The sequence below is a fragment of the Chelonoidis abingdonii genome, chromosome 3 (assembly GCF_003597395.2).
Source record: "Chelonoidis abingdonii isolate Lonesome George chromosome 3, CheloAbing_2.0, whole genome shotgun sequence".
NCBI lineage: Eukaryota > Metazoa > Chordata > Testudines > Testudinidae > Chelonoidis > Chelonoidis abingdonii.
In genome coordinates this window covers 103,018,706-103,038,760 of record NC_133771.1, presented here as the reverse complement: position 1 = coordinate 103,038,760, position 20,055 = coordinate 103,018,706, and the positions used below count along the sequence as shown (strand labels likewise).

Here is a 20,055-nt window from a genome sequence, read left to right as displayed (position 1 = left end):
CCACAAAACCATTCTTTTTCTTCCTGCAATCTCCTGCTTTGTTCCTTACAAACCTTCCACCATCTAAAGCAAATGAGGCAGGGAAATAGCTCCAATCAGTAAACAACCCTGATTCATCCATTCGGTGCACTGAATGAGACTAGGGCCCAATGGAAAAACTACTATATGATCATCTAATTAAAGACTGTACCATAATGCATATACATAAATTGTCTGAATTAAGATTTCACAGGCAACCAAAATTCTGGCATTTCCTAACTTCTGAGTGCTTGCTTTGCAACAAAATACAATTCTTTTAACGTAGGGGCGTTTATTTATACATATTTCCTATTTTTAAAGGAAAATTGTAAAAACAAATTCTATTATGTACAGGTTTAAATCCTAAACCTCTGGCAACGGAGCACAGCTTGAGCTACAGGATTAACTACATTCACTGACAGGAGAAGATTGTTATTCTGGGTGGGAAAAAAACGGGTCACATGCTGGGGTAGAAGGATGGCTGAGGGAAGACCAGTCTGCCTTGCTCTCTCTCTCTCCACCCCCCCCCCCCCCCCCGAGGAAGTACAGGAAGCTCCTTTTCCATGTACCGCCCACATGTTGTGGGGATGGACCACCAGGGCCTTATGCAGGGTCAAGGGATAGAGGTTTTCAGCTGGGGAGGCTGCCTGACCCAGCTCGCTCTATCTGTTGCCAATATTCCAAATACAGTCTGTGCTGATCCTGCAGCAGCATGAGCCCTGCCTTAGATTAGAACCTGTGTATTCAGTTACGGTCACAGCATTCTCTAAACATTTTGCAGACAATACATGGGACAAAAGAGAAACTGTGATTTTCTAAATTTTATAACTCTGCAAATCTTATGTCCAATCTCATAGGACCAAAAAAAAGGGGGGAGAGGGAGGCACTTCTCTGGCTTCTGTGACCTGTAGTCTAACTTCAATACCTGGCACATTGGTTGAAACTATAGTAAATAACAGAATTATCAGACACATAGATATACAATATGTTAGGGAAGAGTGAACATGGCTTCTGGAAAGAGAAGTCATGCCTCACCAGCCTATTAGAATTCTCGGAGGGTGTCAACAAGAATATGGACAAGGTTGATCCAGTCAATACTGTGTACTTGGACTATCATAAACACTTTTGACGATGTCCCTCACCAAACGCTTGTAAGAAAACTAAGCAGTCATGGGATAAGAAGGAAGGTCATTTCAAGGATCAGTAGCTGGTTAAAAGACTGGAAAGAAAGAATAGAAATAAATGGTTAGTTTTCACAACAGAGAAAGGTAAATAGCAGGGTCACCCAAGGATCTATAGTGGGACCTGTGCTATTCAACATATTCATAAATGATCTGAAAAAGGGGATGAACAGTGAGGTGACAGAATTGGAAAAGGTAAAAAAAAGCCAACGAAAATTATATGGGGTACAGATCCATATGAGGAAAGATTAAAAAAAATGGGACTGTTAAACTTAGAAAAGAGATGGCAGCGGTCACATGGTACCCAGGAGGAACATAACTGCCAAGTCCTGAATCTCCTCATTCCCCCCATATCAAATTCGCCTCTAACAACTTTCCTAGCACATTAGCAATAAGGTTCTGTCATAGAAATTTAAATTAATCCCCTGGATAAACTTCAAACTGTTGAATATAGATTCCAACGAAAAAATGAGAGGCACCAAAAGCCCTAAGCCTGAATCACCTAAGCAGATGAAAGGGGAGACCCCCAGGCCACAGCAGAACCTAGCCCAGGATACTGCAGCACTGAAAGAAATATTCATAAACCAACTGGACTCAATCTCAAACGACATTTGTGACCTCTCTATATGATGTGAAATCCCAAATGGCTCCCTTAAAAAATGAGCTACAAAAGACTGCCATTGAAGCTAGTGAAATTAAAGAAGAAACTGTCTCTTCAAAATTAAGACCAAACTGGAAGAAAAACAGGATGACTAGAAAAAAAGACCTTTAAGAAACCTTCACCTGTTGGCATTGCTAAGGGTCTAAAAGGGAAGGATATTATCAGTTTTCTTCAGAACCTACTCCTTGACATATTTAAATTGGACCCCCAGCTGGCCCCATTAGATATTAAAAGGGCCTACTGAATGCCTAAATGTACTATAAAGGAGGAGTCTGTTTCAGTAAAAACCTTTGAAAGAGTAGTAGATACCCTATTACAAAACATTTTGTAAAAATCTGCTGGAAAGCCATCCATCTAAGGGGCATTGCTGTAATTCATATTTTTAATAGCCTGTTCGATCTCATGCACTGAGAAAGTTTGTCCATAAATAACACTTGTTCAGAAGATAGGGTACTAAAGGCGGGCCTCAGTGAAATGATCAAATTTATTAGTCAGATTGGATATCTGATGTATAAAAGCTTGATAGAATTGCCTAAATTGATTATTTATATCTACTGGTTCAAGGATGGGACTGCTATCTTCTTGTAATAAGGAAGATATATTATTGTTGGCTAGTTCCATTTTAAGTCTTCTGGCAAGTTCACTGTTTTATCTCCCCATTCATAATGCCTTTGTTTAACCCTACCAGGTATTAATTCGACTTGGCCGAGTAAACATTCATTATATTTATATTTGGCATTGATTAGATTTGACCTCCGAGGTTTTTGTTATTTGGATCAGTCTTGTGCACTCTCTCCAACTCATCTATTTTCTTGGCCATAGAGTCTAGTAACTTGAGTCTCTCTCTCCCTCCTTTTGGAAGGCATGCTTTATGCATTTGACCCTTTATAGTAGCTTTCAGAGCATCCCAAAAGATGGCATCTGAGGTATGTGAGTGATCATTTTCTTGTATGAAATTAGAAATGACTCAATCAACTGTGCAATGAGATTTTGCATTGTTTAGTAGCTTTCACCTAGAACAGGGGTTCTCAACCTTTTTCCTTCTGAGCCCCCTCTCCTCCCCCCACATGCTATAAAATGCCACAGTCTACCTGTGCCACAACAACTGGTTTTCTACATATAAAAGCCAGGGCCAGCATTATGGGGTAGCAAGCAGGGCAATCGCCCGGGGCCCCATACCAAAGGGCCCCCTGTGAAGTTACATTGCTCAGGCTTCAGCCCCAGGTGTTGGGGTTCAGGGCCCTGGGGTTCAGACCCATGTGGTGGGGCGGTTTCTGACCTGGGCCCCTGTGAGTCTAATGCTGACCCCGCTTGGCAGATCCCCTGAAACCTGATCTCTGCCTCCCAGGGCCACTGTCGAGAACCACTGACCTAGAAGACATTAATAAGGTGTAATCAGTGTCTATAGTAAGAAGAGTTGGAGCATGATCTGCAATTAATATAGTATCAATGGTTGCTTCCAGGCATGCTGGAATCAGTTCTAAAGACAAGAAAAAGTCAATTTTGGAGAAAGATTAATGTACTGTAGAGAAATATTTATAGTCAGTCATTCTCCTTGTGGTGTCTCAGTCTCCATATATCTTTTAAAACAATTCACTCATTAATAATGAGGGTTGGCCTATTGTGCATTGAGAGCTGAGTCTCATGTAACTGGATTTGTACAGCTGTCTATCTAGTATAGTATTGCAGTCATTTCCCTGTTTGTGTAGGTACGTAGCCACTACCACAAGGACTTTGAAGAATACTCGGAGGGGGTATAAAAAGTCCAAAGGGTAGTACTCCGTACTGGCAATGATCAATCCCCATGATGAATCTGAGGAACCCTCTGTGAGCCAGGTGTATGATGTGAAAATACACATCTTGGAGGTCAAGGGCTGAGAACCAGTCCCTCTGTTCCAGTGCTGGGATTATGGTTGATAGTGTAACCATCTTTTAGTGTTGTAGTTTGATGAACTTGTTGAAGTTTTATAGGTCTAGTATCGGTTTCCACTTGCCAGATTTCTTTTGGGTCAGAAAATAATGGGAATAAAAACTCTTCCTTCGGTGTTGGGATGGGACTGATTCTCCGGCTTCCAGCTACAGAAAATGATTTATTTATTCTTGTAGAAGGTTTTCATGAGAAGGGTCCCTGAAGAGGGATAGGGAGGAGGTTGGGAGGATGGGATTGGTAGGAATGGGATGAAATATCTTTTTTTCCATGATTTCTAGGACCCACTTGTCGAAGTGATATGATGCCAGGATGGACAGAAAGGGGCTGAGCAGTCGTCAAACTGGTGGGCTGCTGAAGATGCTTGCAGTGACTGGAAGATGGGGAGGCTTCTCAGGGCTTTGAACAAACCTTCAAAATTGTTGTTTGGATGTGGGGGTGTGAGAGGTAGCCCCTTGAGGCTTAAATTGTCTGAGCTTTGTATGGAGCCTGTGTTGTCTTCATTCTGTGTCGCATTGTCGATGAGGAGTGAAAGGTGGAGGTACGGACCTTGTGACAGGTTGGTATTTCTGCAGAGATCTCTCTGGTGCTGGTGTATATATGCTGAGAGAGCGGAGAGTTGCTCAAGAGTCCTTCAGGGAATGTAGGGATTCATCCGTGTATTCAGCAAATAGCTTGGAACCCCCAAAGGACAGGTCCTCAACTGTGGTTTGCACTTACTTACGGAATCCAGAGAGGTGCAGTCATCATGCTCATCTCATCATTACAGCTGTCGCGATGGAATGGGCAGCTGTATCAGCAGAGTTGTACAGCCATACGGGCCAACAAGTGTCCTTCAGACATGAGTGCCTGGAGTTGCTACTTGTTACTGTTGGGAGATCCTGGCAGAACTCTTGTATCTTAGAATAGTTCATGTGATTGTATTTGGCCACGAGAGCCCCATAATTGGAGATACCAAACTGCAGCATGGCAGAGGAATAAGCCTTGTGACCAAACAGGTCTAATGGCTTTGACTACCTGTGGTACGGAGTTGTCCTTGGGTGGTATTGGTGCCTCTTCTCATGTGCTGCATTGATTACTAGGGAGTTTGCAGTAGAGTTGGGGAAAAAATTCAATGTTCTTAGTGGAGACATAGTATTTTTTGTCCACCCACTTGCAGGTTGGTGGGATGGATGCTAGGATCTACCAGAGCATTTGACTGGGTCCAAGATGGCCTCATTGATAGGGAGGGCTGTCTTCGCCGATGTAGAGGCATGCAGCTTGTGCTGTTGTTCTTTCACTTCCTCCAGAGGGATCTGGAGGGAGTCTGTGATCCTGAGGAACAGCTCTTGGAAATATTTGAAATCATCTCCTGATGTAAAGCGTGAAGGCATGATAGCCTCATCCGGGGAAGAGGACGAAAAGAGGAGTGTTGGTTTAATCTCCTCCAGTTCTTATTCCTGTTCCTCTACTGGTAGCTAATCAGCCTCTGGTGGTCAAGAGATGGATGAGGATGGTGAGTGCAGGTGTCCCCAGCTCTGTTCTATGGGAGACTTTGGAAAATGTGCTCTGCACATAGCTCAGTATGGCCCGATGAGGGGATTGGTGCATGGGATTGCATCCATGGGGATCCATACCAGGGCCCTGATTCGGTCCCAGTTTCCAAGCTATGAGGACATGCAGAGGATGCTTTTCGAGTATGTTCCAAATATAAGGATGGGACAAAGTATTCCTCCTCATCTTCCTCACTGAGGAAGAGTGGTGCAGTCTTCAGACAGGAAAAGGGAGTAGTGCTGTGACACCGGAGAAGGAATGTGAGGTGGAGAGCTTGTGTCTGAGTAGCGGCAACTCAGGCATGTCAGATACCATCAGATTTTCTGGGTAACTGAACTCCTGTGGAGGAGGGAGGAGCATCATCAGCACGGATGGTCAGTGCTGGGGGCTGGGGAGGGGAGGAAATGCGGCTAATCCAGTCCTGAGGGTCTCATTGGTGCCAGTGTTCACATCAGTGCCGAGGGCTTACTTAGTGCCACGAATTTGGTCAGTGCTGCTACAGATGTCATGCCAATAGAGATGTCAGTGCCGAAGCGCCTGAACTTGATTTGGTTGGGCAGTCGGTACCATTTTTTAATGTCCCGTGCTGTGCTCCTCTGTGTCAAAAGACAGTGCAGTCGCCTTTGGGGCTGCCCATTTAGGGTCCTTAGACCTCTCCTTAGCTCTGGTACCGGAGATACTCAGACGGTCATAGGAGCTATGTCGCACCCCTGAAGATGTTGAAGGTATTGAATTCACAGTATTCTGCCAGACTGTTCCTTCAAGCTCTCTGCTATCACATTAATGGAAAAAATGACCGCTTGGAAAAAATATGAGTAGGGCCCTACCAAATTCATGGTCCATTTTGGGCAATTTCACAGTCATAGCATTTTTAAAAATCATAAATTTAATGATTTCAGCTATTTTAATCTGAAATCTCATAATATTGTAATTGCAGGCATCTTGACCCAAAAAGGACCTGTGTGGGGTTGCAAGGTTATTGTAGGGGGGGTTGCGGTACTGCTACCCTTTCTTCTGTGCTGCTGCTGGATGCGGTGCTGCTTTCAGAGTTGGGTAGCTGGAAAGGAAAAGCTGCTGGCCAGGAGCCTAGTTTTGAAGGCAGAGCCACCACCAGCACAGAAGTAAGGATGGCATGGTATGGTATTGCTTCCCTTACTTCTGTGCTGCTGCCTGAACAGCTGGGCCCTCAGTCAGCAGCCACCATTCTCTGGCCGCACAGCTCTGAAAGCAGCAGCACAGAAGTAAGGGTGGGATGGGATGGTATTGCCATCCATACTTCTGCACTGCCAATAGCCACCACTCTCCAGCCACCCAGCACTTCTGCACTGCCTTCAGAGAAGGTGGCAGTATCACACCCCCCTGCAACTCTCTTTTGGGCCAGGACCCCCAATCTCAGAAACACTTGTCCGCCCCATGAAATCTGTATAGTAGAGGGTAAAAGCACACAAAAGACTAGATTTCATGGGGGGAGACCATATTTCACAGTCTGTGATGCATTTTTCATGGCTGTGAATTTGGTAGGGCTCTAAATATGAGGATGTCAGATCACACATGAAACTATTGCATACTTTTGCAATTTAGTATATATTAAGGCCCAATACACATAGCTTATATTCTCATTTATGTATTTAGTAGCCAATAATTGATGCCCTGCATGATCTCCATAGGTTCAGGGTTTGTTTGTATTTTTTCCCTAGGTTTTGCAAATAATGAATGTTGAATTTTGTTATTTCCATCTCATGTATGTATTTATATGTTTTATTTCATTATGTGTTTATACTTTACATAAAAACTAAAAAATAAAGTTTCCGAAAAAAAGAGATGACTAAGAACATAACGTAAGAACAGCTATACTGGGTCACACCAAAGGTCCATCAAGCCCAGTCTCCTATCCTGACAGTGGCCAATGGCAGGTACCCCAAAGGGAATGAACAGACAGGTTATCATCAAGTGATCCATGCCCTGTCACCCAATCCCAGCTTCTGGCAAACAGAGGCTAGGGACACCATTGCTGCCCATCCTGACTAATAGCCATTGATGGACCTATCTTCCATGAATCTATCTAGCTCCCTTTTGAACCCCATTATAGTATTGGCCTTCACAACACCCTCTGGCAAGGAGTTCCAGAGGCTGACAGTGCATTGCGTGAAAAAATACTTTCCTGCGTTTGTTTTAAACCTGCTACCTAAGAGGGCATATGACAAAGATCTATAAAATCATGAATAGCATAGAGAGAGGGAAGTATTATTTACCCTTCATATAACACAAGAATTAGGGGTCTCACAATGAAATTAATAGGCAACAAGTTTAAAACAAACAAAAGGAAGTATTTCTTCACACAACAGTCAACCTGTGGAACTCACCATCCAGAGATGCTGTCAAGGCTAAAAGTACAAGTAGGTTAGAAAAAGAATTAGATAAATTCATGAAGGCCATCCATCAGTGTATATTAATGATGTAACCCCATGCTCCTGAGGTCCCTAAACCTCCAACTGCCAGAACCTGGGACTGGATGACAAGGGATGCATCACTCCACACTTGCTTGCCCTGTTCATTCCTTCTGACACATCTGGCATTGGCCACTGTCAGAAGACAGGAGGATACTGGCTAGATGGACCATTGGTCTGACCCAGTATGTTCTCATGTACCTCAGTATTCAAGAGGAAGAGTTTTAATAGACATAAGCCACACTTTGGCTGCCCACACCGTACACTCAGAGTTACCTCCTTTAAGACTTAGCTGGGAGTATCCCACATCACTCTAATTAACTGACCATATTCTCGTGTTTACGTGCTGTATAATTTTTGTTTGTTTTACTGGACTAACGCTTGCATATTTTCAGGATGATTATTTTTTTTTGTAAACACCACATTTATTTGTTCCTTTTCGCTCAATTTAATTGACATTTGTTAGCTGGATGTAGTGACCTCAAGTATCCCTGCAGTATATCACAGTTCACTTTGGAAACACAATGGTTAAAGAAAAACTTAAAGCACTCCATAAACCTTCAGTCACTCCAGCAGGAAGCAATTTTAAATTATTACAGCTTTTTCAGTTGATGAAAGCACTTAAATCTTGAAGTGATAGTGTTTCTGTGTGCATTTAGCAAACAGTGATTTTTTTATTTTTTTTTTAAAGGCATTTATACATGCTCTTCACTTCAGAAGTTATCAGCTCTTCAACCCTGCCTAGCGCAGAGCAATTGGAAAGCACTGAAGCGTTTCAGATCTGCACATGCTACTTAGTCTACTGAAGAGAAGAGTTATAAACTTCAGTGTTACATACCATGTGTCTAAAATATCAGAGTTCTAATGCATTTACTTCATTAAAACTATCTGTACTAAAATACAGCAGAAGGATCCTCGCTATACTACTCTCAAATCTTCCTTTTCAAATGTCAAACTACTTAACTACAATTTATAGTTTTCCCTCTGCTCTGAATAATACTAATTATCTACATTTCTAACATTTAAACCTTTTATAATCATTTTTTTTTGGCATTCATTTAGCACTTTGCAAGTTCAAAGCATTGTATAGATTTTAACTAATGTTATATTTTGTGAGCTATATGTATGAAAATATATTTCTATAGCATGTTCTGGCCAAAGATCTCAAAGTATTTAACAAACAATAATTAAGCTTCACAACATTTCTATGATGTTATATTCTCACCATTTCATAACTGTAGAAAGTGAGGCATGGATAAAAAGTCTGCAGCAGAGCGGGGAATAAAAGCCATAGTACCCAACTCCCATCCCTATATTTGAGTCAGAAGACCATGCTTCAGTTACATCAGGACAAAATGGTATCTCTTTCTGCATTTTCAAAAATCTGCATTTCACACTGAACAAGAGAACGTCTGTAATGAGTGGTGGACAAATACTGAGAAAAGTTATTTACAAACATTTCAGGAATTCCAAATCACATTTCAATTTGTCCACACTCAAGACTTTTTGAACATTTACATAAGCAATTTTCGTTCACTTGTATTCATGTAAATGCAACTGTTCGTGTAAAAATATGCTTGCTCCTGCAAGAACACACATTTGTGCTAGAAGTGCGTGCCTTAACATATTTTAGTGGTGGGACTGGGTATGAATATAGTAGAGAAAAGGCAAGGACAGAAAGTGATTTATTTTAAAAACAGAAAAATGCATCATCTGATCAGAGAACTCAAATACGACAGGACCTAGGTGACCAAAAACAAAGCTCAAAGAGATACTGAATATTCAAAACAATACTCACACTTTGCAAACATTACACAAAAATATTTGAACAATTTTGAATAACCAACAAATCTGAAAGAGGCATGATATGCTCACAGACAATTTCCAAACAGATAAAAGGGTTAATTCAAACAACAAATTGTTTGCTGAGAATAGTTCTACTGTTATTTATTACTATTTTTGTGGTAACATCTAGCAGCCTTAATCTATGACTAATCTGTAAGGAATATGAGCTCAAATTGCGTGTGTGTTTTTCAACAAGAAATTTTCGCAGGATTTTGCCATTATATTTCAATGTAAATATCTAGTATTTTATATCCGTTGTGGAATTAATCTGTTTTTCATTTATAAAGAATCATTTTTCTGGCTTATCACTTTGACCACATAACTGCCTTCTCTGAATCCCTCCACTGGCTTCCTCTTTCCCACTGCGCAACCCCAGACTACTTGTCTCCACTTTCAAGGTCATTCACTGACTATCCCCACTCTACAAACCCTTATGTTCTAGTCAGCTGGTGAGCCCTGCTTTTGCTCTGCCAACATTATCAGTCCATCTATCAACTTTTCCAACGTGTATTTTTATGCTTTCTGACATGCAACCCATTATGCATGGGAGGAGCTCCCTCTTAAAAAAAAACAACAACAGTATCTTCTTCTCTTAAAAACCACCTATGCTGTGATTCCTTTAGAACACATAAGAACAGTTAGGCAGTTGGTAGGTTATGATCACTGCTAAGTATAGTAAACATAACTGGCTTATTATTGTTACTTTGTGCTCCACCGCCCATTTGCCATATCCACCTGTTGCCTTTCATCTTATAGTTAGATTGCAAGTTCTTTAGGGCAGGCCCCATATATCTATTGTATTTATAGAGTCCAAAGTCAGAAGGGACCACTGTGATCATCTAGCTTGACTTCTTGCATGACATGGGCCATAGAATTTCCCCAAAATTACTTACTGTTTGAAGTAGAGAAGGTTTCTTAAAAAAAACAATCTTGATTTAAAAAACTCAGAAAATGCAAAAATTAATCCATCCAAGATGAACAACACAGGATCAAGGAAACAATACGTTTCAGAAGATAAATAGCTTTTATTTTTTTCATCTTACATTTTTTCCCCATAGGAACTGCAACAGTGGATAAGACCAATGGCCCTGGAGTAACGTGGCTAGCAAAAGAGGCTTCAGTATAAGGAACAAGACTTTGCAACAAGCTGCTATGGAATACCCTATTTACCAGGAAAGTTTCTTCCTAACCATCACTACTTAGAGGTTGGCTTATGCCTTGAAGCATAAATGTTTATATTCCTTCCAAAACGTGTTTTTAAATCCTTACTCTAATTCTAGATATGCTTGTTATCACATAAACACCCAATCTGTTTGTGCAGTCTTCTAAGCTTCTGAGATCATGTGACAATGCATTCCTCCAAGCTAACTGTGCATTCTGTGAAAACGTATTTTCTTTCACCAGTTTATATCTTCTGCCTTTCATTTCAGTTTCATTTAACATTCCCTTGTTCTTAGATTATGAGAACGGATTCATAGATTTGCCTAATCTGCCTTCTCTATACCATTCAGTATTTTGTATACTTTTATTGTATTCCCTCTTACTTGTGTCTTCTCTAAAGTCCAGATTCAGGAAAGCATCCCTATCCACCAAGCATATAAGCACATGCTTAAATCCAATTAAAAAGTCTAGGGAATTTAAGCATATGTTTAAATTTAAGTTCATGCTTTCCTGAAGAGGGATATACTTAACCATATACTTAGTGCATACCTGATTTGGGGCCTCAGGTACCAGACCCAATCTTTTCAATCACTCTTCACATGGAAGTTTTTCCATGCCTCTAATAATTTTCTTACTCATCTTTGAGCCACTTCTGTTTCTGCCACAGTGGGGATAAAAATTAACGATTTATTTTAAAAAAAATAAAGCAGATTCTTTTACTGAAATTGGATTTTTTTATTTTAAATTCAATTAACCTATTAAATTAAATAACCTTATTCAAAATTAAATTTGAGATTGATAACCTATGTCAAGCCCTATACTTACTAACACTTATTTAAATAATTTAAATTAAATACAAAAATAACATTAAGCAGTACATGTTTGATGTCAAGTTTTAAAGAAAATCAAACCACTGACTACATGGAAATCACTGGCTAAGCACCTGGAACTTGAGTTTGTTGAAGTGCTGAACCAGTTTTTGAAAGCAAGACCCTTCTCTGCTGGTGCAGAGAGAATATTTTCTTTATTTCAGTTAATTCAACTAGTTCAGTTCAATGACTAGTTCATTCAAAACTTAATAAACCAATTGGAAGTTAAAAACAAAACAAAAAACCCAGGAAGACTTGTTTTCCTCTTCCAATCTATGAATAAAAACTAGGTGAAAGAGTAAATTCTACTAGTTCTAAAAACTTGAAGGACATGATAATCAGAAACAATCAGTTCAATTTACTAACTACAGGCAATGCCTTCTTTGTTTAATAAATTAGTTTTAATGCAAAACGTTTTGATAAACTTTTTGATAAAAAAATTCTTAGGTATCTAACATATTTAAGGTAGTTCTACTTAATTTTTAAAAGCTATTTTTTGTGCACTATTATATTTGAATTCCCAATAAAAAATAAATTAATAATCTAGTAAACAGGAAATGCATCATTCACCATTTTCTAACCGAAAAATGTAAAAAATTAAGTATCTGAATAAATGTAAGGTAAGCTATGCAACTGCTTAAAAACGTGTACAGATGTAGTGCACCCTCCTAGTTGGCAGAAAGAAGCACCAATTTAGTATAAAGGATATATTTAGTTGCCCATCAACATACTTCAATAGTTACCAACCAATGAAATTGACCTCTCACTAGGAAAATAACTAGAAAGTACAAATGCAAGACTCAATCATAATCTATTATTTAAATCAAGGCTTCCTGCTTGCTGATTTAAATCATTATTAAGATTGGTAACTTAACTCACTATCAAAGCAATCCACCCTGGTTTCTGCTCTCTCTTGTCTGAAATAAGGTGACTAGAGCTAACCACAGTACTCCAGCTAAGGGTAAACCACTGATTTATACAATGGCATTGCAATATGTTCTGTCCATCCAATTCCTTAAGCATTCCAAAATATTATTTTTAATGTAATGTAGTCAAAAAGACATTTATAATACACCTCTACCCCGATATAACGCAACCCGATATAACACAAATTCGGATATAACGCAGCAAAGCAGTGCTCTGGGGAGAGCGGGGCTGCACGCTTCGGCGGAGCAAAGCAAGTTCAATATAACACAGTTTCACCTATAACCGCATTAAAATTTTTTGGCTCCAGAGGACGTTATATGGGGATAGGAGGTGTATATTTATCCTAAATCTGAAACTCATTTCCCACTTTCTAGGGCACTTCATTCCAACAACACAATCTTAAAACACCAGTGGACATACAGTTCTTTAACCCAGAGCCATTTATCAAGGAAAGGTTTCAGAGTAGCAGCTGTATTAGTCTGTATCTGCAAAAAGAACAGGAGTACTTGTGTCACCTTACAGACTAACAAATTTATCTGAGAATAAGCTTTCGTGGGCTACAGCTTACTTCATCAGATGCATAGAATGGAACATATAGTGAGGAGATATATATACATACAGAGAACATGAGAAGGTGGAAGTAGTCATACCAACTGTAAAAGGCTAATTAATTAAGATGAGCTATTATCAGCAGGAGAAAAAAAATTTTGTAGCGATCATCAAGATGTTGAATCTATTTCCCCACGTTAAGTATCCTCATACCTTCTTGTCAACTGTCTAAAATGGGCCACCTTGATGATCACTCAAAAGTTTTTTTCATCCTGCTGATCATGTCATCAATTAATAGCATCTACAGTTGGTTTAGGTACTTCACCTTTTCATGTTCTCTGTTTCTATTTTCTTCTTACTAATTGTTCCTTCTGCCTTTTTGAAGGCTGTAGCCACGCACCTGATGCTCATACATTGTTAGTCTCTGTACACAAGTACTCTGTTCTTTTCCAACTGATTCGAGACCCGTTCTAAACATGTATTTAAACCCTCCTGTATTGGGGATTACATAAATCTATTTCCTTATACATTTGTGAGAAATGGTCTCGATTACAGCTATCTCTGGTACGCCGTTGAGGTCTTGCTGCAGCAGGTGAGCTAAGAAAACCGACACTACATAATGTATATTTTTTTTTTACTTTCGTATTCGATTTTAATGGGTCTTATCATTTACCTCTACGTACTGCAGTCATAGTTATTGGAGGATACCAGTATTCTATTCCATTTACTGTTTAACGTCAGACTATTCATTTGGATACTCCTTTGGGTGAATTTCCCTGTTTGTGTGCATGTTTTCAATGATGATTGAGTTAGGAAAAAGGTGGATGAGTACTCTCTGGGTGGAGAGAGAGTTATGGCTACGAGAGCTCTCTCCGGTTTTAGTCCAGCAATACTCCCAACTCCTGCGGGACCACAGAACACCCGCCCACGCTAGACTTAATACAGTTCATTTTATGTTGATTGTTCAGCCTCAGCTTTCGAGATTAATTTGCTTTTGGACCTTGATTCTGGCTAGATTTTTCTCTCATCCTGTAATATGTGTTGTCTCGGCCTGGTTCCCAACCGTTTAACCGCTTTTTGCTGGCGGTTAACCGATTACGGCGCAGCGTCCCCGACAGCCTTTATCTGACTAGGGCTCTATATCGCTGTTTCTGTCTCCTCCCCAGGCGGGTGGGCTAATCCGTTTACCATTCGGATTAGGGTTGTGTGGCGCCATTATGATTGGCCTCGCGAGTTCCCACAGTGACCTGTGATCTCTTGTGCCATTCTGAACTGCGTGCAGTGGCCGGTAACGGAAAGCCGCCAATTTTGATTTCATTTCTGTTTGTCCGTTGGAGTTCTGTCGCAGGGCTGCCGTCCCAATCCAAAGAGCTCCAGCTGGCCGTACGAGATACTGGATCTGATCACTGTATGGGGAACACTCTGTTCTATGAGCTCGTTACAAAGCGAATCCAAAGCGTTGAAGACATTCCAGCTACACGGCTGCTGAAAGCTAACGAGCCAGATCCATGTGCTCTGGAGGGGAAAGGGTATGGGACTCCAGCTACCCACAGCCGCTCCGAAAAGTATTTTGATTCTCGGTGAGCAGCCCGTGCCTGTAGGTTCCGCTGTCCTGCGGGTTCGGAGCTCTCAATTTCTCCTCCCCCCACCCGTGAAGAAAAGGACGACATCGTTCTTGCTTTTTTCACTGTCCCAGTCTATGCTGCTGGGCGACGCATGCTGGCAGTGAGAGCAGTTCAGTTTTTCCTCCCCGTGAGCAGTACAATATGACTGCTCTCTGCTCCCATCAGCCCGGGTGTTGGTGCTCAGGTGCGCTGGGGGCGCCTGATGTTAAGCAAATAGGAATTTCCTGGTCATTTCCGTTTGTACCGAACGGCTAGGTCCGTCTTCATCCTAGACTGGGGCTGGCTCATTCAAGCCCTCTCTTCATGTTAAAGAAACGATTCTGTACTGCCTGACTATCTTAGCGTGGGAGCTGGCTCTCTCCCCAACCGCTTATGTTCTGCCTGGACTGTCATGCGCAGCGAAGGCGCTCCCCTTCTTTTATTCCTAACAATCCCTGTTTCTTCTTCCGCCTTCTTATAATTTCTGACCAATGTCGGGCCACTGCACAGTAGCCAGGAAGTTTGAGGAGGAAGCCGGGTGGGTTGTTGCCGGGCACCTTGTGATGCCGCCAGTCTTCTTTCTGGGATCTACACGGGCAGCTGTGTTCTGTCCACTGTTCTGTAGTACACTGCCTCTTTAGGCCGTGACTCTATTTTGATGCTAAGGGGGATGACTCGGGGCAGTCTTCCCTTTTTCCTTTGGCCCCCAGCCGACCTCGCGGGACCCATGACGCGCAACGACGAAACGACAGATAACCATCATCTCATTGCCAATTTACAATGGCAGCAGACGGTACAGAACGACTGATAACCGTCTCTGCTATCATGCAAAAACAAATGAATGCTGCTGTGTAGCGCTGCAGTAACGCCTCCGTCAGCGGCACCCAGTACACATTCGGTGACAGAAAAAAAAAAGCTGAACGGGCTCCATGGTTGCCGTGCTATGGTGTCTGCCAGGGCAATCCAGGGAAAAAGGGCACGAAATGATTGTCTGCCGTTGTTTTCCTGGTGAAAGGAATGAGTGACAACATTTACCCAGAACCACCCGCGACAATGATTTTTGCCCCATCAGGCACTGGGATCTCAACCCAGAATTCCAAGGTGCAGGGAAGACTGCAGGAACTATGGGATAGCTACGGAATAGCTACCCACAGTGCAACGCCCCAGAAATTGACAATAGCCTCAGACCATGGACACACACCGCCGAATTAATGTGCTCAGTGTGGCCGCGTGCACTCGACTTTATACAATCTGTTTTACAGAACCGGTTTATGTAAAATCGGACTAATCCCGTAGTGTAGACGTACCCTCTGTGTGACAGCTGCCATTTTAACAGACACTAGGGATTAAACCAGGGTCCTCTAGAGCTAAAAGCATGAGTTTCTAATCATTCAGCTTAAATAGCCTTTAGCTGAGGGCTGTAACAGACTAATATCCTCTGTGGACCAGGCGCAGAGAGGAACACAACACCTGCTGACCAGTGAGTGACACATACTCCCCCCTCTTCCCTACGCATTTATACAGTTTTTATTACGGTCTTTTAAAAATACATTACATTATCTTACCTTCAGGTCACTTCCTGGCAGTGTACCTATGCCATCCTTCCAGTCCATAACACTGAATACATCAAACTCTTGGCCACTTGCACTCGACGCAGATTCATTCATGATGCATGCACTGGAAAAAATAAAAGAGAAAACATTTTCAGATAAAACCTAACTCCGAGCTGATGTTTCATTCATGGACATTTCTTCAAGCACACTTCACACAATGAATATTAAATTGTCCTTCCACTCACATCCAGAACGCACATAACTTGATTTATCAAGATGCAGAAAATATGAGCCAACGCCACAAAAGTAAGGCATCTATCTTTAGCAATCCTTTAATAAATAAATAAATCCACCAGCAGTCCATCCACCATTCATTAATGGAGATAGGCTGGATATGAGGGCAATCAGAAAATTCAAATTGCACACAGGCTTACATAACAAAATTGTATTTTTTATAGATGGAGGAAGCAAGAAACAAATACAAGCATATATGTTAAGTACTGATTAGGAGAGCTAGTTCTTCTTTATAGCTGGTAATATGCTTAGGTGAGTTTCTTACCCAAGCCCAAATTAAACCTCACTTCTAGAGTACACAATAGTGTTTGCTGGCTGACTCAGAATAAAATAAATCTTCCAAATAGTCTGTACTCCAGGCATGAAGTTGAACATAAAGTATATAATACTTTATGCAAACATCTTCTTAAATATATATTAACACACACACACACACACACACACACACACGGAGTGTTGTTGTTTTACTAGATCTCCTTTTGCTTCGCTGTAGCAAACCCAGAAGAAAAAGGATGTTTACCCTTATAAATAATGGATTTCAATGCCCTTTGCTGCTTGAGGAGTCTCTCTCAAATCAGTTACACAAGAAATAATAGTTATACAGCACTTGTCACTTTCCCGGATTGTAATCCAATCCCCCTCGCAATCATGAAAGGGTCATCAGTTACACTGAACTGCAAAATCTCAAGCAGTCATTTGTCAACAAAGGCTATTAACTCTTCACCTTCCTCATATTCTTGTAAACCCAAGAATCTTCAAATTATGGGACTGCACTTGATTTTCTGTTTGTTCAAAGTGAAACCAGAGTAAACTTTTTTTTTTTAATAAAGACTACTATAATCTGTACAAGTGAATTATTTGTAGCCAATAATTTAGTTTCTCTTTTGGTTCATGAAATGTCCATTAGCAGCTTACAGTTTTTTCAACTTTAGTGGCTATTCATATTTATTTACAAAATACTTTCTGAGTCTAAAATTTAGCTTGCAGATTGTTTGCAAGCAGTTTGTTGCATATATTCAATATACGAAATTCGAAATGTTGATTGGTTTCAGTTGGACATGTAAGTCACACAGTACTGTCTCTGTTCCACAAGTGTTTGAGCATTACTCTTCGAAACAGGTTTCTGGTGGGAATGTTCCTGTTTAAAAGTTCAAAATCAATTTCCCACAAATTTTCTCCAATCTGTTCTTAAAATATGCTGTTTACAGAAACACTGCTCTAAACACCTGCGTTTGACGAAGTGGGTATTCACCCACGAAAGCTCACGCTCCAAAACGTCTGTTAGTCTATAAGGTGCCACAGGATTCTCTGCTGCTTTTACTGCTCTAAGTGAATTTACTCACTTGTTCAGTCACAGAAAGCAGAGTTTAAGAAAGGGGTGTAAACATAGCAGAAGGGAATTTAGTATTTTTGAAATTTTATGAGTAAAAGTTTGAGAATAAAAATGTTTTTGAGTTATTCAAACAGCTCCAACTCAAGGAACAGTACGCAATTAGATTAGGTTACGTTGTCCACCTTTCCCTTAGAAGCGGTCATTTCAATATTTAGTCTCCATTTTTGTGTCCACAATTGTGATAGCTTTTAGATTTCAGTAGGTTTTTCTCCCATTTTTAGCAGTAGTTCTCCCAGGGCCTGATTCTGCCACATTTACCCACTGTGAGTAATGTCTTATTTCATTAATAGTCCCACTAAAGAGGTACTACGCAAGATGAGTAAGGGTTAGGACATCAGTGAGGAACCACTGATCCCGTGCACATGACAACTGGGGTTCAGAGACTTGAGAGGCAGACATCTGGGCCTAAAGAGAGTATTGTGACAAAACTTTACATACTTTGAGGAACAATCTTGAATTGGCAGGAAGATGAACTGGATGTTTTTTATCTCTAATGTCTATGATTAAATATAATGAAATTATAAAATGTGTTCTAGGTGCATGTACAATTCTTTTTTAATAAAAAAGTATAAATAAATCTACACCAGCGCAGTGTAAACTAAACAAATCCCAGACCTGCAAAAAAATTATATAAATAGTCTAACATTTATAGTGAGAGGAATGTTCAGATATCATCAAAGGTCAACAGATATTAACTCCATCTGACCAAGGAAGGAAGTGAATTCCAAAATTAAGATCCACCATGAATCCCCTCTCCAACTTGCAGACATATAAATCTGGGCATGCTGCAGCTGATCTAAAATACAGTGGTAGGACCCAAAGACAGAGGCAGCCCTCTCGCGGAAACACATGATCCAAACCATAAGGAGCTAACAACTTGGACTGTATCTGGAAACAAACTGGAAGCCAATGCAGTTTTAAGATGACTGGAGTAATGTGCTCTGAGGAGCCTGGCTAAGCAAATAGGCAGCTGCATTCTGTATTAGCTGAAGTTTCCAAGTAATCTTAAAATATCCCCCTGTTTACAGCACACTGCAGTAATCCAATCTGTAGGTTTATTCGTTATAGTGTAAGTGTTCTAATGGCTTAAGGCTGCTGAGGCATGCTTCTCCCACATTGCTAATGCCTCGCCAGAGAAGGTCTTGCCTCTTACTGGGAGGGGCAGACAGAAGTTACAGCTGTCTCCCCAGTCTCTGCTGGTGCTGCTCCCAGCACTGAGAATGCTCTGTAGTCATTTGAGAAGACTTAATTAGGAAGGAAAATAACCAACCTAATCTTCTTACACAAGATATATATTTTTAAGAGACGGAAGAAAAGGGAATATTGACTATAAAAGTGTTTATGTATGTGTTTCTCAAGCAGGCCGTACACATATTAATTTGATCGTAGCTAACCATTTCTCTCCATTGCTGGCCTCAAGACGTGATTAACATGTTTTAGAGACTCTACTGTTCGGCAAGCATAAAAAACAGAGCAAAAAAAAATAGGGTTCAGGATGCAAACAAAACTCATTACTGTTTTTCCTTTTTTTCAAATTAACCCAACATTACAGGCACAATTTTTATTTTCAATTGCTGGCACTCTCTGCCAGACTTCAGGACAGCCCTCTCTCCATGGGCTGATAATACCATGGGACTGTTATATTGTGCTGACCAATAACAAGTTTAGTTGCCAGAGGCACCTGTATTCGACAAAAATCGCTGCTTCCTGGCTTTCTGGGGTCTTGAATATAAAAATGATGAAAAATCTGAGACTGCTAGCTCTAAACGACTTCCTCTGCTGTAGGTGGTAAGGAGAAAGAAACAGGCCAACAAAAGAAATTAGAACAGCAGTGAAGAAATTAAAGGAAAGGATAAAAATCATATGCTGTATCTACATCTAAATAATACAGAATAATGAAGACTACTGTGTATCTATCGACACATTTTCTTTTTATCCTTTAAAGCATTGATTTGATGGTTCTTTGAATTGATAATACCTCATTTTGCAAATCATATATGGTGCTTTATGAAAATAGTAGTCATATAGAGAGAAGTTGTGGCCAAATAACGGAAGTATTATGCCAAACCTTAACAGCAAGAGACATTTCTATG

At 40.6% G+C, this 20,055-nt stretch overlaps 1 protein-coding gene across 4 annotated transcripts in view; it reads right to left on the bottom strand.

The window, feature by feature from the left end:
- L3MBTL3 (L3MBTL histone methyl-lysine binding protein 3) overlaps positions 1-20,055 on the bottom strand; it is a 172,660-nt gene that overhangs the window by 145,918 nt on the left and 6,687 nt on the right. For all 4 annotated transcript variants that reach the window (XR_012655534.1, XM_075063942.1, XM_075063943.1 and 1 more), the window contains one exon: positions 16,288-16,399. Coding sequence is in view for 3 of the 4 variants with exons in the window: in XM_075063942.1 (XP_074920043.1) it covers positions 16,288-16,399 (112 nt within the window). In the remaining variant the exon portion in view is untranslated. The remainder of the gene's footprint in view (positions 1-16,287; positions 16,400-20,055) is intronic.